The 25,597-nt window shown below is 40.4% G+C and overlaps 1 protein-coding gene and 1 long non-coding RNA gene across 5 annotated transcripts in view; one reads left to right on the plus strand and one right to left on the minus strand.

Annotated features, from left to right (window-relative positions):
• Nucleotides 1–25,597, plus strand: part of LOC124552706 (haloacid dehalogenase-like hydrolase domain-containing protein 2) — a 43,722-nt gene that overhangs the window by 17,194 nt on the left and 931 nt on the right. For all 4 annotated transcript variants that reach the window (XM_047127047.1, XM_047127048.1, XM_047127050.1 and 1 more), the window contains one exon: nt 11,194–11,404. In XM_047127047.1, the coding sequence (XP_046983003.1) occupies nt 11,194–11,404 (211 nt within the window). The remainder of the gene's footprint in view (nt 1–11,193; nt 11,405–25,597) is intronic.
• LOC124552708 overlaps nt 14,222–25,597 on the minus strand; it is a 73,823-nt gene continuing 62,447 nt past the window's right edge. Inside the window, exon 3 of the long non-coding RNA XR_006967960.1 lies at nt 14,222–14,476. This is a non-coding gene — a long non-coding RNA (uncharacterized LOC124552708). The remainder of the gene's footprint in view (nt 14,477–25,597) is intronic.

Raw genomic sequence — 25,597 nt, forward strand, 5'->3', positions numbered from 1 at the left:
CAGGTCAGTTGGTAAATCACGTGGGTGCTTTCACACGTGGCTCTGCCTTTGATCGTGTACACCTTCCGGGTTACAGGACTGGAGTAGGTGGTGGTGGGAGGGTGCATGGGACAGGTTTTACACCGGGGGCGGTTACAAGGGTAGGAGCCAGAGGGTAGGGAAGGTGGTTTGGGGATTTCATAGGGATGAACTAAGAGGTTACGAAGGTTAGGTGGACGGCGGAAAGACACTCTTGGTGGAGTGGGGAGGATTTCATGAAGGATGGATCTCATTTCAGGGCAGGATTTGAGGAAGTCGTATCCCTGCTGGAGAGCCACATTCAGAGTCTGATCCAGTCCCGGAAAGTATCCTGTCACAAGTGGGGCACTTTTGTGTTTCTTCTGTGGGAGGTTCTGGGTTTGAGAGGATGAGGAAGTGGCTCTGGTTATTTGCTTCTGCACCAGGTCGGGAGGGTAGTTGCGGGATGCGAAAGCTGTTGTCAGGTTGTTGGTGTAATGGTTCAGGGATTCCGGACTGGAGCAGATTCGTTTGCCACGAAGACCTAGGCTGTAGGGAAGGGACCGTTTGATGTGGAATGGGTGGCAGCTGTCATAATGGAGGTACTGTTGCTTGTTGGTGGGTTTGATGTGGACGGATGTGTGAAGCTGGCCATTGGACAGGTGGAGGTCAACATCAAGGAAAGTGGCATGGGATTTGGAGTAGGACCAGGTGAATCTAATGGAACCAAAGGAGTTGAGGTTGGAGAGGAAAATCTGGAGTTCTTCTTCACTGTGAGTCCAGATCATGAAGATGTCATCAATAAATCTGTACCAAACTTTGGGTTGGCAGGCTTGGGTAACCAAGAAGGCTTCCTGTAAGCGATCCATGAATAGGTTGGCGTACGAGGGGGCCATCCTGGTACCCATGGCTGTTCCCTTTAATTGTTGGTATGTCTGGCCTTCAAAAGTGAAGAAGATGTGGGTCAGGATGAAGCTTTCGTTTGGTAAGTCACATCATCTTTGTTTTTAGGAATATCTTAAGTGACATAGATACCTCACCTTGTATGTGATATTCGAGGTAGCAGTGCTACTTATGAACGTGGAGGGTAACTGTTAGAAATTTCCTCACTCCCTATTTAACTAGAGAAAATCTGAGGCTCCCACTGATATGGAATAGAGTTTCAACTCTAGAGAAAAAAAAAAAAAAAACTGGCGGTACTTCGTAGAACAGTAGGACTTACAGAAACTCATCAAGAATCCAGTTTCACTACACTGAAAGATCAACACCTGTTCGCCACAAGCCAGTGTATAGTTATGATGAAGAGTGTACATTGCATCAATTTTGTTTCCCTCTTCTTAATCCATTTGTGGGTGTGCAGGGAGAAAGATTGTCAGTGCCCATCTATGCAAACCCAAATTTTTCAAACTTTAGTGACACATTCATTTTGCGAAATATGCACTGATGAGCCTAAACGTGATGGGCCACTGCCTGCAAAGGGATTGAATGCATTCTGGTGGTGTTGCATACGTGTAACACAGTAAGGTAAGTGTGCAAGCGGAAAAGAAGCATAGCTACAATACGAGCCACCAGTGGAATAATTGGCAGACATAACTGACTTTTACAAAGGGCAGTTTGTTATGGTCTGGCTTCTGGGAATGAGCGTCTCCAAAACATACAAGCTGGTCGGTTGTTCGTGTGAACTGTCTCGAGCATCTACGGGCGTTGGTCAAAGGACATTCTAATGACAAGTGGGCGACAAGCTGTCGGACGTCCACATCACGTCACAGAAGTTAAAGGTTGAATGAGTATCTGCTCTGTAAAGTAGGATAGGGGGCAATATGAAACAGAACTGTTAACAGTGCCAGTGCAGAAACAAGCATTTCAGAGCACTCTGTTTAGTGCACATTTTTGAACATGGGAGTCCACAGCTAGTGACTTCCACATGTTTAAGTCTTGGCGCAATGACACTGTCAGTTGTTATTTCGGTGGGGATGTGTTCAATGGAAGCATGTCACCTAGTCGGGTGAGTTACATTTCGTGCTACGCTAGGTCAGTGGTCGTGTCCAGATACACCGTCATTTGTGTAACACGGCTGCTGAAAGTGTGCATTGTGCCACAGATGTGGGCCAGTGGGAGCAGTATAATGGTGTGGAGGACATTCAACTTGGCTTCTGTAGGACGAATGTTAGTATTGTGAGGCACTGTGATATTTCGGACCACCTACGTGTCGTGGTTCTCAGTTTTTCTCCAGCAGCATTGACATCTTCCAGCAGGATAACTGTTTGTGTTGCAAGACCTTAATTACTCTGCAGTGGTTTGAACCAAACCTGTGTCGATGTCTTGGCCACCAGATTTGTATGATTTGAATCTTTTCTATCTTTTCTGTTAACCAACTTCGTGTAATTCTTAGACTGATAAACGGTACTCAAGCCTCCCGCACAGCTAGATTTATGTGGTCGTCTCCCCTGGACAGAAATACCTGGATGCTAGAAGGTGGTGACTGATTCCAGTGATAAATTGCAGACCTTTTTGCCCATTTTGGTGCATTATGTAACATTTATTTATGTACAGGATGAGCTGCCAATCTTTGCATCAGGCATAGGATGTCTGCAAGTGTCTACATTTTGTAACAAGTTTCTAAAGCCAGTAATCTCATAGAGCTACAGATTTTATCCTGTGTGTCATTTGTATGTATTGTGAACAATAGCAGCCGCTCTTTGAGGTATACCTCTACTTCTGATGATGTCTCTTCATAAACAGTGGAAACCTGAGCCCTGTTTTCTAGGAAGTTTTCAATCCATTTGTGTACCCGGTTGAGTATTCTGTACCCTCATATTTTGTTTACTCGTTGACAGTATGGAACTGTACTGAAGGCTTTAAGGAGGTCAAGAAACGTGAGACTGACCCCAGCTCTGCCATCTACTGCTGCATAGATCTCAGAAACGAGAAGACTAAACCGGGTTTCACATAATGTGTGAAAACAAATACTGTGTCAAAACCTACAGAGGACTCATCCATTCTCTACAAACGTTATCATCTGTGAGCACAGTATATGTTCCATAATAGTATAAGAAATTCATGGCAGTGAGATTGACAAATACGTTAATAATGGTTTGTCATTCTTTACATATAATTGAGCTCCTCATTCAGACAAAGCATACTCATCATGCCACTGATTACTTCCATGTGATGTACAAAGAACATAGGGAAAGATTGCAATGATGTGAAATTTGATGTGTCAGAAAGTGCAGGAGCACTTCCATCACAGAAGCCTCAACTTACAAGTCTGAGGGTTTTCACCTGTTTCATATATTGTCCACACAAGGTCTAATACTTTTGTCATATTTGTCTCTCCCAAGTATCTTTGAAATTCTTCCAATATCAGTTGAGATATGCATATTACCCTTCCCCATGAACCATGGACCTTGTCGTTGGTGGGGAGGCTTGCGTGCCTCAGCGATACAGATGGCCGTACCGTAGGTGCAACCACAACGGAGGGGTATCTGTTGAGAGGCCAGACAAACGTGTGGTTCCTGAAGAGGGGCAGCAGCCTTTTCAGTAGTTGCAGGGGCAACAGTCTGGATGATTGACTGACCTGGCCTTGCAACATTAACCAAAACGGCCTTGCTGTGCTGGTACTGCGAACGGCTGAAAGCAAGGGGAAACTACGGCCGTAATTTTTCTCGAGGGCATGCAGCTTTACTGTATGGATAAATGATGATGGCGTCCTCTTGGGTAAAATATTCCGGAGGTAAAATAGTCCCCCATTCAGATCTCCAGGCGGGCACTACTCAAGAGGACGTCATTATCAGGAAAAAGAAAACTGGCGTTCTACGGATCGGAGCGTGGAATGTGAGGTCCCTTAACCAGGCAGGTAGATTAGAAAATTTAAAAAGGGAAATGGATAGGTTAAAGTTAGATATAGTGGGAATTAGCGAAGTTCGGTGGCAGGAGGAACAAGACTTTTGGTCAGGTCAATACAGGGTTATAAACACAAAATCAAATGGGTGTAATGCAGGAGTAGGTTTAATAATGAATAAAAAAATAGGTTTGTGGGTAAGCTACTACAAACAGCATAGTGAACGCATTATTGTGGCCAAGATAGACATGAAGCCCACGCCTACTACAGTAGTACAAGTTTATATGCCAACTAGCTCTGCAGATGATGAAGAAATTGAAGAAGTGTATGATTAGATAAAAGAAATTATTCAGGTAGTGAAGGGAGATGAAAATTTAATAGTCATGGGTGACTGGAATTCGAGAGTATGAAAAGGGAGAGAAGGAAACATAGTAGGTGAATTTGGATTGGGGCTAGGAAATGAAAGAGGAAGCCGTCTGGTAGAATTTTGCACAGAGCATAAGTTAATCATAGCTAACACTTGGTTCAAGAATCATGAAAGAAGGTTGTATACATGGAAGAACCCTGGAGATACTAAAAGGTTTCAGATAGATTATATAATGGTAAGACAGAGATTTAGGAACCAGGTTTTAAATTGTAAGACATTTCCAGGGGCAGATGTGGACTCTGACCACAATCTATTGGTTATGAACTGTAGATTAAAACTGAAGAAACTGCAAAAAGGTGGGAATTTATGGAGATGGGACCTGGGTAAACTGACTAAACCAGAGGTTGTACAGAGTTTCAGGGAGAGCATAAGGGAACAATTGTCAGGAATGGGGGAAAGAAGTACAGTAGAAAAAGAATGGGTAGCTCTGGGGGATGAAGTAGTGAAGGCAGCAGAGGATCAAGTAGGTAAAAAGACGAGGGCTAGTAGAACTCCTTGGGTAACAGAAGAAATATTGAACTTAATTGATGAAAGGAGAAAATATAAAAATGCAGTAAATGAAGCAGGCAAAAAGGAATACAGACGTCTCAAAAATGAGATCGACAGGAAGTGCAAAATGGCAAAGCAGGGATGGCTAGAGGACAAATGTAAGGATGTAGAGGCTTATTTCACTAGGGGTAAGATAGATACTGCCTACAGGAAAATTAAAGAGACCTTTGGAGAAAAGAGAACCACTTGTATGAATATCAAGAGCTCAGATGGAAACCCAGTTCTGAGCAAAGAAGGGAAAGCAGAAAGGTGGAAGGAGTATATAGAGGGTCTATACAAGGGCGATGTACTTGAGGACAATTTTATGGAAATGGAGGAGGATGTAGATGAAGATGAAATGGGAGATATGATACTGCGTGAAGAGTTTGACAGAGCACTGAAAGACCTGAGTCGAAACAAGGCCCCGGGAGTAGACAACATTCCATTAGAACTACTGATGGCCTTGGGAGAGCCAGTCCTGACAAAACTCTACCATCTGGTGAGCAAGATGTATGAGACAGGCGAAATACCCTCAGACTTCAAGAAGAATATAATAATTCCAATCCCAAAGAAAGCAGGTGTTGACAGATGTGAAAATTACGGAACTATTAGTTTAATAAGTCACAGCTGCAAAATACTAACACAAATTCTTTACAGAGGAATGGAAAAACTGGTAGAAGCTGACCTCTGGGAAGATCAGTTTGGATTCCATAGAAATGTTGGAACACGTGAGGGAATACTGACCTTACAACTTATCTTAGAAGAAAGATTAAGGAAAGGCAAACCTACGTTTCTAGCATTTATAGACGTAGAGAAAGCTTTTGACAATGTTGACTGGAATACTCTCTTTCAAATTCTGAAGGTGGCAGGGGTAAAATACAGAGAGCGAAAGGCTATTTACAATTTGTACAGAAACCAGATGGCAGTTATAAGAGTCGAGGGGCATGGAAGGAAGGCAGTGGTTGGGAAGGGAGTGAGACAGGGTTGTAGCCTATCCCCGATGTTATTCAATCTGTATTTTGAGCAAGCAGTAAAGGAAACAAAAGAAAAATTCAGAGTAGGTATTAAACACTTAAAGTAGTAAAGGAGTTTTGGTATTTGGGGAGCAAAATAACTGATGATGGTCGAAGTAGAGAAGTTAAAGTAGTAAAGGAGTTTTGCTATTTGGGGAGCAAAATAACTGATGATGGTCGAAGTAGAGAAGATATAAAATGTAGACTGTCAATGGCAAGGAAAGCGTTTCTGAAGAAGAGAAATTTGTTAACATCGAGTATAGATTTAAGTGTCAGGAAGTCGTTTCTGAAAGTATTTGTATGGAGTGTAGCCATGTATGGAAGTGAAACATGGATGATAAATAGTTTAGACAAGAAGAGAATAGAAGCTTTTGGAATGTGGTGCTACAGAAGAATGCTGAAGATTAGATGGGTAGATCACATAACTAATGAGGAGGTGTTGAATAGGATTGGGGAGAAGAGAAGTGTGTGGCACAACTTGACTAGAAGAAGGGATCAGTTGGTAGGACATGTTCTGAGGCATCAAGGGATCACCAATTTAGTACTGGAGGCCAGCGTGGAGGGTAAAAATCGTAGAGGGAGACCAAGAGATGAATACACTAAGCAGATTCAGAAGGATGTAGGTTGCAGTAAGTACTGGGAGATGAAGAAGCTTGCACAGGATAGGGTAGCATGGAGAGCTGCATCAAACCAGTCTCAGGACTGAAGACCACAACAACAACAACAACATGCATATTACTCAGAAAAATTTCGCACTTTGCTGATGGAAATTGCAAACAGCTGCCACTAGAGTGCTCTGAATTGTAATGCGTAACATAACTGTGTGTAACATAACTATGTCAGTGAAAAAACAAAGCACTGTAATTGATTTTCCAACCACAGAAAATGTTCCTATAATTGAAATCCAAAAAAGAATGAAAGATGTGTACAGTGAAGATTGTATCAAAATCATTAATGTGCGCTGCTGGTTATTCGTGCTTGCAGGAAACGGTGGTGCTAACCTCAGTATGTGTGACAGAACTCGGAGTTGATGACAGCTTATGGCAGCTGGTGAGACTCATCAGAATCAGGTTCGTGAACCCATCAGAGAAAGTCTTGAGGTAATGCACACACAGTGTGGCATATCACAGTGGTGTTTACAGGCCATCATTGCAGAACACTGTGGGACATGAAACAGAGAAGACTCACATCTGTCAATAATTTCTTTTGCATTTTGAGGATGAGGATGATGGGTTCCTTAACAAAATTGCGACAGGTGATGAAATCTAGGTTCACCATTTTGACCCCAAAAGCAAGAGAGCATCAATGGATATCCACCACAAAGGATCACAGTTTGTGTCACTTTCGATAACATGCCGTCAGTAGGGCAAATTATCTCACAGTGTTCTGGAATGTTTGAGGTGTGGTGCAACTGGAAGTCATGCCTAAAGGCACCACCAGAAACTCTGCAAAGTACTGTGAGATCTGCAGGAAACTGAAAGGATGAATTTGAAGGGTTCGTCCACACGTGGAGTACCCACTCCTTCAGCGTGACAATGCCAGACCACACGAGTGCTGCGACATCCCGACACCTCAGGTTCACTGTCATCGATCGTCCTCCGTACAGTCCCGACTTGACCTCATCTCATTTTCATCTGTTTCTAAAACTTAAAGAACACTTTCGGGGACTTCACTCTGATAGTGATGAAGTGGTGCAAGCAGAGTCGAAATTGTGGTTCCGTCCAGAAAGCCAAACACTTTACAGTGACAGTGTCACCATTGGTCTCTAGTTGGGAGAAATGTGTTTGTCACCAGGGTGACTATGTTGAGAAATAAATATGTTGGCATGAAGAATAAAGAAGTAGAATGTTAATAAAGTTCATTTTATTTAAAAAGCTCTAAGAGTTTTCACATGAAAAATTTGGAGACATTAGTTTTCAGTATGCCCTTGTAGATTTTGAATTGTAACATGCCACATTGTTCCATTGATGACTGAGACGTGGTACACTCTACTGAACTTCACCAAAGATACAGATAGTTGCACGTTGCCATTTCCTGTGATAAAAGTGGTGAGCGTGGTGAGAAAAAGGTTTCAGGTCAGAAACACATGAGCTAAGCTACTCGTGATGGTAATACAAAACCTTTTTTTAGCTGTGAATACCAAAAGGGGAAGAAATTGAGAAAACTGTAATAACATTAAATAGAAACATCTTCCTGGTGTTCTGTAAAACTGTATTTATTTGCCATGATCCGGCTTTCTGCTTTTTAGGCTATCATTAGGTGTCACCTGACGGGCTGAGAACCTGAAAGCCAGCAGGTGACAAAAGAAATAATGTTGTTGTGGTCTTCAGTCCAGAGACTGGTTTGATGCAGCTCTCCATGCTACTCTATCCTGTGCAAGCTTCTTCATTTCCCAGTACCTACTGCAACCTACATCCTTCTGAATCTGTTTAGTGTATTCATCTCTTGGTCTCCCTCTAAGATTTTTACCCTCCGCGCTTCCCTCCAATACTAAATTGGTGATCCCTTGATGTCTCAGGACATGTCCTACCAACCAATCCCTTCTTCTAGTCAAGTTGTGCCACAAACTCCTCTTCCCTCCCATTCTATTCTATACCTCCTCATTAGTTATGTGATATACCCATCTAATCTTCAGCATTCTTCTGTAACATCACATGTCGAAAGCTTCTATTCTCTTCTTGTCTAAATTGTTTATCGTCCACGTTTCACTTCCTTATAAGGTTACATTCCATACAAATACTTTCAGAAACAACTCCTGACACTTAAATCTATACTCGATGTTAACAAATTTCTCTTCTTCAGAAACGCTTTCCTTGCCATTGACAGTCTACATTTTATATCCTCTCTACTTCGACAATCATCAGTTATTTGGCTCCCCAAATAGCAAAACTCATTTACTACTTTAAGCTTATCATTTCATAACCTAATTCCCACAACATCACCCGATTTAATTCAACTACATTCCATTATCCTCCTTTTGCTTTTGTTGATGTTCATCTTATATCCTCCTTTCGAGACATTGTCCATTCCATTCAACTGCTCTTCCAAGTCCTTTGCTGTCTCTGACAGAATTACAATGTCATCGGTGAACCTCAAAGTTTGTATTTCTTGTCCATGAATTTCAATAACTACTCTGAATTTTTCTTTTGTTTCCTTTACTGCTTGCTCAATATACAGATCGAATAACATCAGGGAGAGGCTGCAACCCTGTCTCACTCCCTTCCTAACCACTGCTTCCTTCTCATGTCCCTCGACTCTTATAACTGCCATCTGGTTTCTGTACAAATTGTAAATAGCCTTTCGCTCCCTGTATTTTACCCCTGCCACCTACAGAATTTGAAAGAGAGTATTTCAGTCAACATTGTCAAAAGCTTTCTCTAAGTCTACAAAAGATAGAAATGAAGGTTTGCCTTTTCTTAATCTATTTTCTAAGATAAGTTGCAGGGTCAGTATTGCCTCACGTGTTGCAACATTTGTACGGAATCCAAACGGATCTTCCCTGAGGTCGGCTTCCACCAGTTTTTCCATTCGTCTGTAAAGAATTTGTGTTAGTATTTTGCAGCCATGGCTTATTAAACTGATAGTTCGGTAATTTTCTCATCAGTCAACACCTGCTTTCTTTGGGATTGGAATTATTATATTCTTTTTGAAGTCTGAGGATATTTCACCTGTCTCATACATCTTGCTCACTAGATGATAGAGGTTTGTGAGGCCTGGCTCTCCCAAGGCTGTCAGCATTTCTAATGGAATGTTGTCTATTACCGGGGCCTTGTTTTGACTTAGGTCTTTCAGTGCTGTGTCAAACTCTTCACGCAGTATCATATCTCCTATTTTATCTTCATCTTCATCTACATTCCATAATATTGTCCTCAAGAACATCACACTTGTATAGACCCTCTATATACTCCTTCCACCTTTCTGCTTTCCCTTCTTTGCTTAGAACTGGGTTTCCATCTGAGCTTTTGATATTCATGCAAGTGGTTCTCTTTTCTCCAAAGGTCTCTTTAATTTTCCTGTAGGCAGTATATGCGCCTCTACATCCTTAACATTTGTCCACTAACCATCCATGCTTGGCTATTTTGCACTTCCTGTCGATCTCATTTTTGAGACGTTTGTATTCCTTTTTGCGTGCTTCATTTACTGCATTTTTATATTTTCTCATCAATTAAATTCAATATCTCTTCTGTTACCCAAGGATTACTATTAGCTCTCGTCTTTTTACCTACTTGATCATCTGCTACCTTCACTCTTTCATCTCTCAAAGCTACCCATTCTTCTTCTACTGAAAGAAATAATACTTTGCAGAAATCAGCAAAGTGTCTCCTGTGTAATATTATTGTCATGTTCTGTGTTGCATGGTTGGAAAATTCAGTTAAAACTGTAATATTACTGGGAGACAGACTAGCTGGCCATTACCTACCCTCAAGGTGCAAAATTAAAAAAAAAAAAAAAAAAACCTGTCAATCGATTCATTTCGAAGAAGAAAAATAAATTCTAATTTAAAAGTCTGTTGGTAATACAAGGGCCATTCAGAAACTTAGAAACAATTGGTCACAAATGGAAACCACAGTACAAATCTGAGGAAGTTTTTCACAGATGTGCTTGTCAGTGTCTCTAGTATGCCCGGAGGTAGCGTCATGTTGCTCATCTCAGTTCTGAGTGCATAAAGATGCCTAGAAAATAGTGTCTGTCACCAAGTATGGGTGTCTGCCATGAAATTTCACCTGATTTCACTCAACTCCGCATAACATAAATGTCGTGCAGCTCCTTCATGACAGTTCTCAACCGCACACTTCGAGGGCAATGAGGACGCTTGTATAGTATTTTCAATGGGACGTATTTGATCACCCATCGGACAGCTTAGACTTGGCTCTCTCTCATTTTCATCTCTGCTCAGATCAACTGTTTGCTATGAAGACAACATTTTTGCACAGAAAACGAGCTGCAGTCCAGCATAGAAAATTGTCAGAAAGTACAGGAGGCTGCTTTCTATGACAAGGGTATTGGAAAATTGGCACAACACTGCAACAGATGTATAAGTCAGAGCGGTGACTATGTAGAGCAGCAGCTGGAAGATGTAGCTAACTGTGGCAAATAAAATATTTTTTTTATTTTCACTTTGGTTTCCATTTTCTGACCGATTATTCCTTACTTTCTGAATACCCCTTGTATTACAAATTTTGCCTCCTGAAGGTCGGAGATAGGCAAGACATTCTGTCTCCTTTATTTATTATTATTGTCATTATTACTAATACCACTACTACTACAATATGTATATACTGGTATACGTATTGTGCAAACTTGTTATCTTTGTTGCTAAGATTGATTTAATTGTTTTAAAATTTTCACTTAATTGTCAGCATGTTTACTTTATTTGCACCATATAGAGTGTTAAACAAAGGAGGGCCACTGATTGCTATCCACCAGGGACGGTACTACAAACGCAGTGACGGCTTAGCTCTGGGTCCTGGGCCTTTCGTGAAGGGCTTGGAGTATGCAACGAACGTCAAACCTGAAGTAGTCGGAAAGCCGACCGAGCTGTTCTTCCGAACGGCACTGGGAGGAGTTCCTGCTGATGAAGCGGTCATGATCGGTGACGTGAGTAACTCTTTGTCTGTGTGCATTGTGGACATGTCTTACGGCAGAGGGTGTGAATTTGCCCAGAAAATCCGTGAAAATGGTGAATGGCCTCTGTCAAGTAACTCACATTAAGCTGCTCCTAGCATTTCCAGATACTTCCTTCACTTTGTGTCTTGTGCTTTACTGTACAGTCAAGTCTCATCACATTTGATTCACTACTTTTTTTTTTACTGTGGGTAACAAATCTCTGTCCAGTTATGTAGAAGAGAGGTTAGGTTTTAACATCCCATTAACAGTGATACAGATCTCGGTTTTACGTGTTTTGTTTGAATTTAATTTAACATAAGTAATTGGATGATTCCTTTGAAAAGGAGAGAGCTGATTTCTTTTTGCATTTTTTGTGAAAAATTACAGCTTTTAAAAATGTTTATGGGACAGGCCTCAATTCTGTGTCTGAATATTTGGTCCTTGTCATTAAACAAATATGATAAATCAAAAATACTCTCCTAGCTTTCCCATGTGGGCTATACTTCATTACATCAATTTAAAATAGCATAATGTACTCTCGGATGCCATTGGCCCAGTGATATTTTGTGAATCATTTAATTATGTCCCATACATCTAATCAAGAAGGAGGAATTTTTAAGCCTGTCGAACAAGCCGAGGTATACTTCAGCAATAACTGTGTATTGTATAACTGTAATCTGTGCACTATATTAACAATAAAATATCTCTTTTACTGCTTGGTACGTACTGGAGAATTGTAAGGCAACCATCATTGGGTTTGGCATGTGCTGCATGCAAGAAGTGGTTACTTAAGTAACAGAGGACATGGGGCTTTACAGGTTGCAACCCCTCCTTAGGATCAGTGTTGAATTATCTGCTATAATCAGAGAGGGATCAGCCATCTTGGAAAGAAAATGTAATTCCATCTTGCGTTCAGGAGTGTGGAACAGCAGCTGGTCTATGAAATGTAATTATACTGTACCAACAGCCATTATTTTGATATGTTTTATTAGGCAACCGGTTTCAATGTTCCAATCGCATTATCTACAGGACTTTTGCATGAATAGCACCAAGTACCGTTCATATGTATATAAGACCAAGGTATCAGTGATCACCTCTGGTTCTTTAGACATCTGAACTTTAAGAGCACGTGTGGTCTTCACACGTGTGATATGTCAATTGCCGTCACATGCGTGAAGAGCACACATGCTCTTGCAGTTCGAATATGTTCTGAACCAGATACAAATATTGGTACCTTGTCTTGTATGTGGATGAGTGGTACTTGCTGTCATTTTAACCTTCGGATGTCTATACATGAACACAATACAACTACTGTATAATCAACTGATATACTCTACAGTAGGTTAGCTAAGGTTCACAAATATCTAGGCCCCAGATTTTTCAACAGACTCCCAAACGCTTCCCATTCTGTTCTCTATAGTACATTTCACGCTGTTCTAGCAGAGTTATTTAAGAAGGAAGCATACTACTACATAAAAGAGTGTGAGGAATCAGCTTTAAGTGACACAAAGTTCTGATTACTGTCATACTAAGTTGTAATAAATCACTGGTTGAAAGGTTCCTATGTATATAATTTTCACATTATATGTAACGATGCATCACTGGTGTAAATGTCATGAAATTTTTATGTTCTTTGTGTCTCTTAGCTTTATATGTCAATAATTACACCAATGACGTGTAAAATGTTCGAAGGTGAATAAATTCTAAATTCATACAACGGGCCTGAAGGTGACGTGATTGAATGTTGTAACTGCTTGCCTAGTAAAATGATGTCAGAATATCGGCTGTCGGTAAAGGATTATACGTTTCATCTCGGAAAGAGGTTCCGAGACAAACGTGAACAAAAACTTAAAGCAAGAGCAACGGGGTGTAGTCAAATTAAGGACGCAATGCTGAGGGAATTATATTAGTAAATGACAAACTAAAAACAGTACATGATTTTTGCTGTTAAGACAGTGAAATAACCAACAGCAGAAGTAAAGAGTATAAAATGCAGACTGTGAACAGAGAAAAAGTATTCCTGAGGAAAGAAATATTTCAACATACTATATAAATTTAAGTATTTTATGAGGGTATTTATCTGGAACATAGCCTTGTACAAATGTGAAACATACATGATAAAGAGTTCAGGCAAGAAGAAAATAGCTTTTGAAATTTAATGTTACAGAAGAGTTGACTGGGTAGTTTGGTTAATTAAGGAAGAGGTACTGATCAAATTAGTGAGAAAAGAAATTTAATTAGAACTTGACTGAAAAAGAGGATCAGTTGATATTACACATCCTGAGACATGAAGGAATTTTCAGTTGGATAATAGAGAGAAGTGGATCAGGAGAGTAAAAGTGTAGAGGGAAGCCAACAAGCGATGATTACTGCAAGCAGGTTGAAATGGATGGTGGATGCAAAGCTTAGAGAGATGGAGAAGCTTGCGCTGGACAGACTAAGGTGGAGAGCTGCAGCAAACTAATCTTCAAACTGAGGAACACAACAACAACAACCATCACTAATTAATTCCTTAAATACACAGTAAGATTTGCTTTACACCATCCATTTAAAAGGGATTGGCCTTAATGCTTATACTTTAAGTTAAACATTGACTGGATGAGTGCAGTCTTCCTCAAAAATTACTGCATGTAAGATACAGTTAAACCCTAATAAGGAAGCTGACTAATTTCCGTGTAACAGGTTTGTCAACAGCTTTCAGTTAATCCCTTTCTGTTGATTTTGTCTTTCTTTTCCTCTATTTTTTTTTTTCAAAGTTAGTAAAGGATTTTTGCCCATTAAACATTGCTAAAATAGTCAAAACTCCAATTCAAGAACAACAATTTAACTCCAGGAAAGAATACAATTGTATGACACTAGCTCATCAAGTTCCTTTGGTTTCATCTTGACACACACTCTTTTACATTAGAATTTTCTATAACAGTTGGCTGGTTTGCATTCGCTGTTTGGCAGCTGCTGCTGCCCTTGTGAACACACTGAGGTGACAACGTGTGCCTGCTGCATTGCAAAACTTGGGATGTTACACAGCATACTTGGCAGACCCAAGTCACAGTCCAGCATCCCCTGCAAAAGAATAAATACAATTCGCAAAAGTATCTTCCCACCTACATGTAACTTAATATGAGTAGCATACCCCATAATTATTTCTTTATCACTGTAGAGTAGTAAGCACTAATCAGTTATACTTAATTGTGGGCTGTTACCACTTGCTTATAGTTAATTTTTATGACTTTACACAGTGTTTTTGTATTTGATTACTTGTTTGAACTGTAAACATAATGAAAATGTGGTGTGTGTGTGTGTGTGTGTGTGTGTGTGTGTGTGTGTGTTTTACATGTAATTCCCTGTTGTTGAATGAATTGTTCTCATATTAACTGAGATAAGGAAAGGAAATGCATTCTGTTTACAAGAGATCAAGCAGCGATATGGCCTTGCTACCACTCAAATTCTGTTAGTAAAAGGGCGCACAAATTTTAACACCAAAAGGCTTTTGTATTCAAACAAATGTCACATATAATTACAAACTATTTAGGAAAGTTAATCCAACAGCAATAGAGAGTTTTTTGAACCTCATTAGTGAACAGGAGTGGCAGGATATTTATAGTGTTGATAACATAGATGACAAATATAATGCTTTCCTTAACACACTTCTAATGCTCTTTGAGAGTTGCTTACCATTAGAAAGTTCTAAACGGGGTATGAGCAGTAAAAGGCAGCCCAGGTGGCTGACTAGTGGGATAACGATATCAGGTAGAACAAAGTGGGAATTATATAAAAATGTTAGAAGTAGTTACAATCAAGCTACAGTAGCCCATTCCAAACAGTACTATAAGGTGCTTAAAAATATTACTAGGGAGGCATGTGGTATGCAAATAGAATAGCTAATTCACAGGATAAAATTAAAACCATATGGTCAGTTGTGAAGGAAGTGTCTGGTCAGCAGCCGAAGGTCCACGATATAAAGTCAGTTTGTAGTAAAAATATTTCTGTCACTGATAAATCAGATATATGTACAGTATTTAACAATCATTTTCTGAGCATTGCTGATGAATTAAATAAAAATTTAGTTTCTATAGTGAATCATATAACCCTCTTGGCATATGCCTTTCCGAGATTGATGTCTGAAATACTCCTCTGTGATACAGAGTCAATAATTAATTACTGAAGGCTAAGAACTCTCCTGGTTATGATGGAGTGTCTAGCAGAATATTAAAGTACTTTGCTGCACCTGTTAGCCCTGTATTTAGCCATATTTGTAATTTTTCCTTTAGGAATGGTCAGTTTCCTGAGCGCTAAAGTACTCAGTAGTAAAGCTGCTTTATAAAAAGGGAGAAATGGGTAATGTAGACAATTTTAGACCTATTTCTATGCTATCAGTGTTTGCTGAAGTTATTCAGAAGGCTGTGTATGTTAGGATAATTGATCATTTTATATCACACGATTCGCTGTTAGATGTACAGTCCAGCTTTACAAGTCATTTAACAACTGAAACTGCTGTATTCTCTTTTCTCTGTGAGGTACTGGATGGGTTAAACAAAAGGTTTTGAACACTAGGCATATTTTTTTTTTATTTAACTAAGTCATTTGATTGCGTTGAACACAAAATATTGCTCCAGAATTTGGACTATTATGGAATACGGGGACTAGCTCACAATTGGTTCACCTATTACTTTAGCAACAGACAGCAAAAGGTCATTATTCGTAGTGTTGAGAATGGCTGTGATGTGGGGTCTGAGTGGGTTATGGTCAAGTGGGGGTGGGGTGGGGGGGGGGGGGGGGCAGGGATCAGTGTTGTGGCTACTCCTGTTTCTTATTTATGTAAATGATATGCCCTCTAGTATTATGGGTAACTCTAAAATATTTCTGTTTGCTGATAACACCAGTTTGCTAGTAAAGGATGTTGTGTGCAACATTGGCTCAGTTTCAAATAGGGCAGTTCATGGCTTGCAGAAAATAAACTAATGCTTAATCACAGTAAGACTCAGTTTTTACAGTTTCTGACACAAAATTCAACAAAAGTTGACATTTTAATTTCATAGAATGGGCATATGATTAGTGAAACTGAACAGTTCAAATTTCTAGTTGTTCAGATAGATAGTAAACTGCCGTGGAAAGCCCACACTCAGGATCTTGTTCAAAGACTTAATGCTGTCGTTTTCACTATTCGAACAGTCTCTGAAGTGAGTGATCATTCGACATGAAAATTGGTCTACTTTGCTTATTTTCATTTGCTTATATCAGAAGGTATTATGCTTTGGGGTAACTCTTCCCATTCTAAAAGGATATTTTTGGCACAGAAACGGGTGGTTTGGGCAATAAGTGGTGTAAGTTCAGAAACCTCTTGTTGACCCCTGTTCATGAGTCTGGCTATTTTGACATTGGCCTCTCAATATATATATTCCTTACTATCATTTTGTATTAACAATATTAGCATATTCCCAAGAATAAGCAGCTTTCACTCAGTTAATACTCGGCAGAAATCAAACCTGCATTTGGATCGAACTTCCTTAACTCTTGTGCAGAAAGATGTGCTGTATACTGCTGCATCCATTTTCAATAAGCTACCACCAGAATTAAAAAATCTGAGCAGTAATCAACACACTTTCAAATTGAAACTGAATATTTTCTTCATGGGTCACTCCTTCTATTCTGTCCAGGAGTTCTTTGAAAAATTAAGCTGATTCTTGTTGTATTGCTGCTTGTGTTTACTTAAACTTATGGCTCGACTTTTTCTGGGTTCATAAACATTTTATTTTTATCTGTTATTACTTTTATATTGTAATTTCATGTACTGACACGTTCCATGACCTTGGAGATTTGCTCCTCAATTTAGTCCTTTGGAACATGACGTGTAAATAAAATAAAATAAATCTTTAGGGTCTTGTACCTCAGCTGGTAAAAAAAAGAACCTTCATGGAGTCACTCTGTCGATGTGTCTGTTATGACCACGTTTGAGGAACTAGTAGAGGTATCTAGTTGCAATTTATGTTAAATACTGAGCTATGTAGTCCCTCAGCCAGTACAGTGAAAAGACGTGGCCATTTATGTCACACATTTTGATACTCACATACTCAATCATCATAACCTATAGATGATTTACTCATAAACGTAAGTGTGCAGGAACCCTTAGAGCACAATTCCTACTCGCACGTGTCCATTTTTTTCTTGCACTGTGCCTTAGTGTATATTAGTTTCAGCACAAGCAGTGGACTAGCCTCTTTTAAGGTCTGTGATTTCCTGCTTCAAGGGACAAACTGTTCTCTTTAGGAATGTGCTCAGTCATTCACTATTAACACTTACATTGTGGTGGATAGCTACAATAGTTCAGTTGTGACATGTGTGCTATGCAATCAATTCCTGTACAAGTTTTGAGATGTATCCTGGTTTATCATTTACCAGTTTTGGAATGCACATTTATTGCACTTCCCCTAGTGGGCACACACCATGCCTTAGTATTTGGTCCAAACCCAACATACGGTATTTCAAAGTACACTTCAGGACTTGAATGTCAACACCCTGGGGTCGATGCGCACGCTCTGTAGTTTGCTGCAAACGTAAAAGATGATACTCTGCAGTACATCCGAGATCTGCTGTTTGTTGCACCACCTCGAAGCTTCGAATCTGCATATTCTCTTCTTCAGATCTTTGCAATACCACAGTGCCACGGGGCTCATACAGTCAACAGAAACCCCTTCAGAGATGTGAGACAGTTCAAATTATAGATTGTCAAGCAGAAGCATCTGCTATAGCCAACTTCATTAAACTTCACTGATGATAAATCATGACTAGTGCTAATCTGCTTACAGAGATATTTATAAGAATTACTTTTGATTTTTGTATCTATACTAACCAGCCAAAACATTATTACCACCACCTGCTTAATAGCATATCGATCAACCTTCGAAATGCAATACAACAGCAATTCTCTGCGATGTAGTTTCAGAAACCCATTAGTAGGTTTTCAGAGGTATTTGGCACCAGATGCCTATGTGTGTCACTCAATTCCTGTAAACTACGGTCTGGTGGTTCATGTTGACAGAGCTGGTGCCCGATAGCATCACAGATGTGATCCATTGGTTCCAGATGAGGCAAATCTAGTAGCCAAGACGTCAATGTGAGATCACTGTGAGTCACTTCAAGCTAGTGTAGCACGATTCTGGCTTTGCGACACAAACAGTTACGCCGCCACTGTCGAGAAGTCATCGAGCACGAAGGGATACAGGTGGTCCACAATAATGTTCTCACAGTCTGCAGTTGTCACGGTGCCTTCGATTACAACCCTCGAGTCCCGTGGAAGCAGAGGGGACCCCGTAACACAGTACTGCCTCCACGGCGCAGTACACGTTTCGAGTGGCCATTCGCCTGGACGGTGACATACCTGGACACGACCGTCGACCCAGTGTAACGAGAAATGTGGTTTGTCTGATGAGGGAATACATTTCAATTGATCCAGTGTCCGATCACAGTGACCCTGTTGCCACTGAAGTCGTGACTGACAATGTTGTCAGATCAGTGTGGGAACATGTAGCGATCATCTGCTGCAGAACCCCCGTTCAACAGTGTGCAGTGAATGATGTGCTCTGGAACACTTATCCCTGCTCAACCATTATCCTCTACTGTCAGATTACCACAGATCACTGCCTAACCTGCTTCACAGAGTGAGCAAACCTCTAGCCTCCACATTCTGTGACGGAACTTGGACATCTGATGTCTTGTTGCCTTTTTCGGAGTTTCACCCTCCTTCGATCACTTTCTGCAGTAGCGTGCGAACAGCTGGCCAGTTGTTCCATTTTTTAGATGCTCCTCCCCAGGTTTCTGACCTTTTTGATCTGCACTTTGTGAAAGTGGGTTATGTCAGTGGCTTTCCCCATTTGCGGCCTGTATCATTGCTAAAATTATACTCCATTCATCACTGCTCCACTCGTATCCTTTCCTTACCGTGTCGCATTCTGGCAACACCACCAGGCACTGTTCAGCCTCGTGATAGTGTTTATAATATTAATATAATAGAGGGAAACATTCCACGTGGGAAAAATATGTCTAAAAACAAAGATGATGTAACTTACCAAACGAAAGCGTCGGTATATTGATAGAGACACTAACAAACTCAAACACACACACAAAATTCAAGCTTTCGCAACCCACGGTTGCTTCATCAGGAAAGAGGGAAGGAGAGGGAAAGACGAAAGGATGTGGGTTTTAAGGGAGAGGGTAAGGAGTCATTCCAATCCCGGGAGCGGAAAGACTTACCTTAGGGGAAAAAAGGACAGGTATACACTCGCGCGCAGACACACACACACACACACACACACACACACACACACACACACACACACACACACACATCCATCCATCCGCATATATACAGACACAAGCAGACATCTGGTGCACATATACAGACACAAGCAGACATCTGAGTTAGTATCTCTATCAACATACCAACGCTTTCATTTGGTAAGTTACATCATCTTTGTTTTTAGATATGTTTATAATATTAGAGTGGTGCATAAGCTCATAGTGTTTTTGTTTTACATGTTGGTATTCCTGTTCCTATGGGTTTATTTATTGATTGTCATTTTTTATTTGTAGTTCACCGTTGCTATTTGAGTTCACATATTGTCATTTCATCATTTGGAGATGATGGGTGGAGCTGTGGATGCTAGAAAATGGAGTGCCAACTGGAGAAATCAGAACATTTCCGGCATATTCTCCTGTTTGAGTTCAGTAGAGGAGTGACAGCAGTGGAGGCAGCCAGAAACATTTGCATCATGTATGGGGATAATGCCATTGGGTAGAGCACAGCAAGAAAATGTTTTAAGGAGGATTGTTTTTACATTAGTAACTATCCACTTTCAGGGAGGACATCTGGGTTCACTGAAGATCGACTAAACGCATTAATCCGCAATGATCCACATCAGAACCGTGACCATTCTGTCATCGTGTGACATTTGCACACAATGGACAAGGGTCAAAACTTGAGTGTATGCTCTAAACCAAAATCACAGAAATCAATGGGTGGCCATATGTGCATCTCTGCTTTGTCATTATCAATTGGCTCGTGAACAAAACCAGACCATTCTTATACTGTATCATTACTGGTGACCACAAATGGTGTCTTTATGCTTGAGCCCAAGCAAAACAGCAACCCCCATAAAAACAGCTGCCACGAAAGATAGTGTTATGCATTTGGTGAAACAGCGGCGATGTAGTGTACTACAAATTGCTTCCCTGTGGTGTAACTGTCACTGCTGACATGTACTGTCAACAGCAGAGATGTCTTGCAGATGCAGTTCAAGAACAACAATCAGGAAGACTATATGGAGTGATGCTACTCCACAATAACACTCGTCCACATTCTGCTAGACTGACAAAAAGCTCTATACAGGAGTTGGGTTGGGAAGTCATTCCACGCCCACCTTACTCAGCTGATATTGTGCCTAGATTTTCATCTTTTCTGCTCTCAATCGAACAACCTTCAAGGAACTTCCTTTCCGAATGCAAATGTGCTCCAAACAGAGTTCTTTGCCTAAAAACTGCGTGATTTCTAGAGTTGTGGAATTGAAAATTTACGCTAATGTTGGCAGATTGTTGTAAATAGTGAAGGAGAATATATTGTTGATGACTATAGCCTCTATTTTGTTTATTAAACTAACGGAAAAATGGTATGGACATGTGTACCAACCTAATATTTTGTCACAGTGTATGTATATTGGGAGGAAAGCAGCTAGTTTGAAAAAAGCCATTTCTCCTGCTCTTATCAACTCAGTCATTGTCTGTGTCTAAGCATTTCCATACCTTAAAAACAAAGATGATGTGACTTACCAAACGAAAGCGCTGGTAGGTCGATAGACACACAACCATACACACAAAATTTAAGCTTTCGCAACAAACTGTTGCCTCATCAGGAAAGAGGGAAGGAGAGGGAAAGACGAAAGGATGTGGGTTTTAAGGGAGAGGGTAAGGAGTCATTCCAATCCCGGGAGCGGAAAGACTTACCTTAGGGGGAAAAAAGGACGGGTATACACTCGCGCACACGCGCACACACACACACACACACACACACACACACACACACACACACACACACACACACACACATATATCCATCCACACATATACAGACACGAGCAGACATATTTAAAGACCGACAACGCTGTCAGCTACGGGCCAAACCTGAACTCCCCTAACTAAATTTTAGAGATTACTCATGGATATTATCTGATGTTTTGGCATGAGCTACCGGCGGCTTTTTGCAGAATCATTGCATTTTGTTTGATTTCTTGTTGCAATTAGTCTTTGTAGATACCGGGTGATCAAAAAGTCAGTATACATTTCAAAACTTAATAAACCATGGAATAATGTAGATAGAGAGGTAAAAATTGACACACATGCTTGGAATGACATGGGGTTTTATTAGAGCAAAAAAAAACAAAGCTCACAAAAGTCCGACAGATGACTCTGGACAGCAAAACTACTACCGTGACAGGTGAGAGGTACGCCGATATGTTACAGAATTGCATCATACCCAGCCTGGCTGATATACACCTGCTGGAACGTACAATGTTTATGCAGGATGGCGCTCCACCCCATATTGCTAGATGCGTGAAAGATCTCTTGCGCGCGTCGTTTGGTGATGATCGTGTGCTCAGCCGCCACTTTCATCATGCTTGGCCTCCCAGGTCCCCAGACCTCAGTCCGTGCGATTATTGGCTTTGGGGTTACCTGAAGTCGCAAGTGTATCGTGATCGACCGACATCTCTAGGGATGCTGAAAGACAACATCCGACGCCAACGCCTCATCATGCTTTACAGCGCTGTTCACAACATTATTCCTCAACTACAGTTATTGTTGAGGAATGATGGTGGACATATTGAGCATTTCCTGTAAAGAACATCATCTTTGCTTTGTCTTACTTTGTTATGCTAATTATTTCTATTCTGATCAGATGAAGTGCCACCTGTTGGACATTTTTTGAACTTTTGTATTTTTTTGGTTCTAATAAAACCCCATGTCATTCCAAGTATGTGTGTCAATTTGTACCTCTCTATCTACATTATTCCGTGATTTATTCAGTTTTCAAATTTATACTGAATTTTTGATCACCTGGTATATTGCATTGAAAATATCTGCACAGCAGTACAAATGTCAGTTGTATGCTGTACAGTTTTGTTTAGAAACATGTGTTTCATTTAGTAACAGTATTTGGCATTGACAAGAATAGTGTCCTCTTAACATTTTGCCATCGAGCTTACTTTTGGTACTATCTGTTTCTGTCTCAGATTTGTTTTTCCAGCAGTGTTAGTTGTATATTTACAGTGATACACAGTTGTACAAATAGATTTACTGATGAAGAGGTGATCAAAAAGTTTCCATTTGAGAGCATTCGTGTAGTGTATATGCAACGTAGCACAACTCTGATACGGTTATATAATTACCAACATGTAGGCAAGGGATTAGTGTGGCATTCGTGTTTTTCTGACTGCATGCAGTAAATGCAGAAGTGTGAACTATGGTGGAATTATTACCAAATGGGACCAGTGTGCTGTTATTCTTTTCGTGGCTGCTGAAAAGCAAACACACAGGCATTCATTGGAGAATGAAGAATGTGTACGAGGCAACATGTCTGTACTGTTGAGGACTAGGGGTGCTGCTGCTTCACGATAACACATGTCCTCACATTGCAAAAGTCATAACGCAGACGTGATAGCAATTCAAGTGGGATACACTCTAGCACACGCTCTTTAGTCCTGATCACTCCCCATGTGACTATCACACCTTTGATCTCTTAAAAAAGGCCTTCATGGGTCAATGATCCCACTCAGACGAGGTTATGCAGCGGGCAGTTATGGACTTCTTCATATAACAGGACATGGTGTTTTACCAAATGGGTATCTTCATTGTGATGCTTTGGTGGGATGATTGACTCAGTGCTCATGGCAATCTTGTCTGATGGGCATACCGATTCTGGACTGTATGGCCTCAGGACAGCAACTTTTTGCTTGCCCCTTATAGCTTGTGCACAGATTCATCAAATGCAATGGTAGTGTGGCACAATAAATAAACCAAATAATTTATAAATACATTACTATCTGCAGGAGTTGACATGTCCCTTATATCAAAATACTCAGTAAATATCTCTGAAAAATATCTGAAATTTCATCGATGAAATTCTGGTGCACCCTTTATCCTGTCAAATTCAAGATCTGTTTAATGCAAACATTATAGTTGTGGGGATGTTGCATCCCTGAGTCCAAATGTTCAGATAAATTGTAGAAGTAGTGGCACTGAGGTATTGTTTTACTTTGTTTGTCAATATCTGTCACCTGTAATATGTTGTACATCTGTGTACCAGTATACGAGGTGTGGCTAGAAAAAAACCGGACTAGTACTGGTGAAACAATAAAACGAATGCAATAAGGCTGAAAGTCGCGTGGCCTGTCACGTGACTCTCGCTCCCCCTACTGCTCGAGTTTCATCTGCCTCCTGCACTCAGTCTGCCCGTGGCGTCTGTTTTAAGTAGTTGACGTTTTGTCTGTGCGTCGGAAAATGTTGAGTGTACAGAAAGAACAGTGTGTTAACATCAAATTTTGTTTCAAACTAGGAAAATCTGCAAGTGAAACGTTTGTAATGTTACAACAAGTGTACGGCGATGATTGTTTATCACGAACACAAGTGTTTGAGTGGTTTAAACGATTTAAAGATGGCCGTGAAGACACCAGGGATGACACTTGCACTGGCAGACCATTGTCAGCAAGAACTGATGCAAACATTGAAAAAATCGGTAAACTTGTTCGACAAGATCACCGTTTAACAATCAGAACAGTGTCTGAGTTAACAGGAATTGACAAGGAAAGTGTTAGGCAGATTCTTCATGAAAGTTTCAACATTAACAAAGTGTGTTCAAAAATGGTTCCAAAGTGTCTCACAATTGAACAGAAGGAACGCCGAAGAATGATTTGTTCTGACATCCTGGAAAACATTGAAAGTGATCCCACCTTCTTACAAAATGTTATTACTTGCGATGAATCGTGGTTTTTTACTTACGATCCCGAAACTAAACGCCAATCGATGCATTGGAAAACTCCTGGTTCTCCATGACAAAAAAAAGCACGAATGTCAAAATCAAAATTCAAGGCAATGATGATTGTTTTTTTTTTGACATAAAAGGGATTGTGCACATTGATTGGGTACCAGAGGGACAAACAGTGAATCAGCATTACTACATTAGCGTCCTGGCTACCCTACATGAGCGAGTACAGAGAAAACGGAACGATTTGTGGAGAAAAAAGTCATGGATCCTTCACCAAGACAATGCCCCAGCTCACAGTGCGTTGTCAGTGAAGACGTTTTTGGCAAAACACAACATTCCCATCTTAGATCATCCACCCTACTCACCTGATTTGGCCCCCTGTGACTTTTTTCTTTTCCCTAAAGTCAAGTCAGCTTTGAAAGGAACTAGATTTGAGACTGTTGAAGCAGTAAAAGAAAAAGCGACGGAAGTAATGTATGGACTTACCGAAAATGATCTGCAGCATTGCTATGAACAGTGGAAAATTCGTATGGAGCGGTGTAGAGACCGAGGAGGAGAGTACGTTGAAGGAGATAACATGAAATTGTAAATAATTGTAAATAAATGTTTTTTCCAGCATCAGTCCGGTTTTTTTCTAGCCGCACCTCGTATAAAATTCCTGTCTCAACCTTACAAAGGAACACACAGTCTGTACGGAAATTATATATACTTCTAGTTGTGAAATGCACAATTCATTGTAAATTCACTCTTGGTATTAAACACAAATACCATTCTGCAAGATGTTTTGTTATCAGTTTTACACAATATCCTCTCTACCAGGCTTCCGTGGAAAATATGCTTTTTTCATTTTAATCAAACAATGGGAAATCCAGGATGAAATGTAACAATATTATGAAAAGGAAAGTTGCTACTCACCATATAGTGTAGATGCTGAGTTGCAGATAGGCACAACAAAAAGACTGTCACAAATAAAGCTTTTGGTCAGTAAGGCCTTTGTCAAAAATAGCCCCCCCCCCCCCCCCACACACACACACACAAACACACAAACACAACTCTCAGACACATGGCTGCAGTCTCAGGCAACTGAAGCCACACTCATGTTAGCTGCATTGCCCCAGAACATTATACCACATGACGGGAGTGAATGGGTATGC

The sequence above is a fragment of the Schistocerca americana genome, chromosome 10 (assembly GCF_021461395.2).
Source record: "Schistocerca americana isolate TAMUIC-IGC-003095 chromosome 10, iqSchAmer2.1, whole genome shotgun sequence".
Classification (NCBI taxonomy): domain Eukaryota; kingdom Metazoa; phylum Arthropoda; class Insecta; order Orthoptera; family Acrididae; genus Schistocerca; species Schistocerca americana.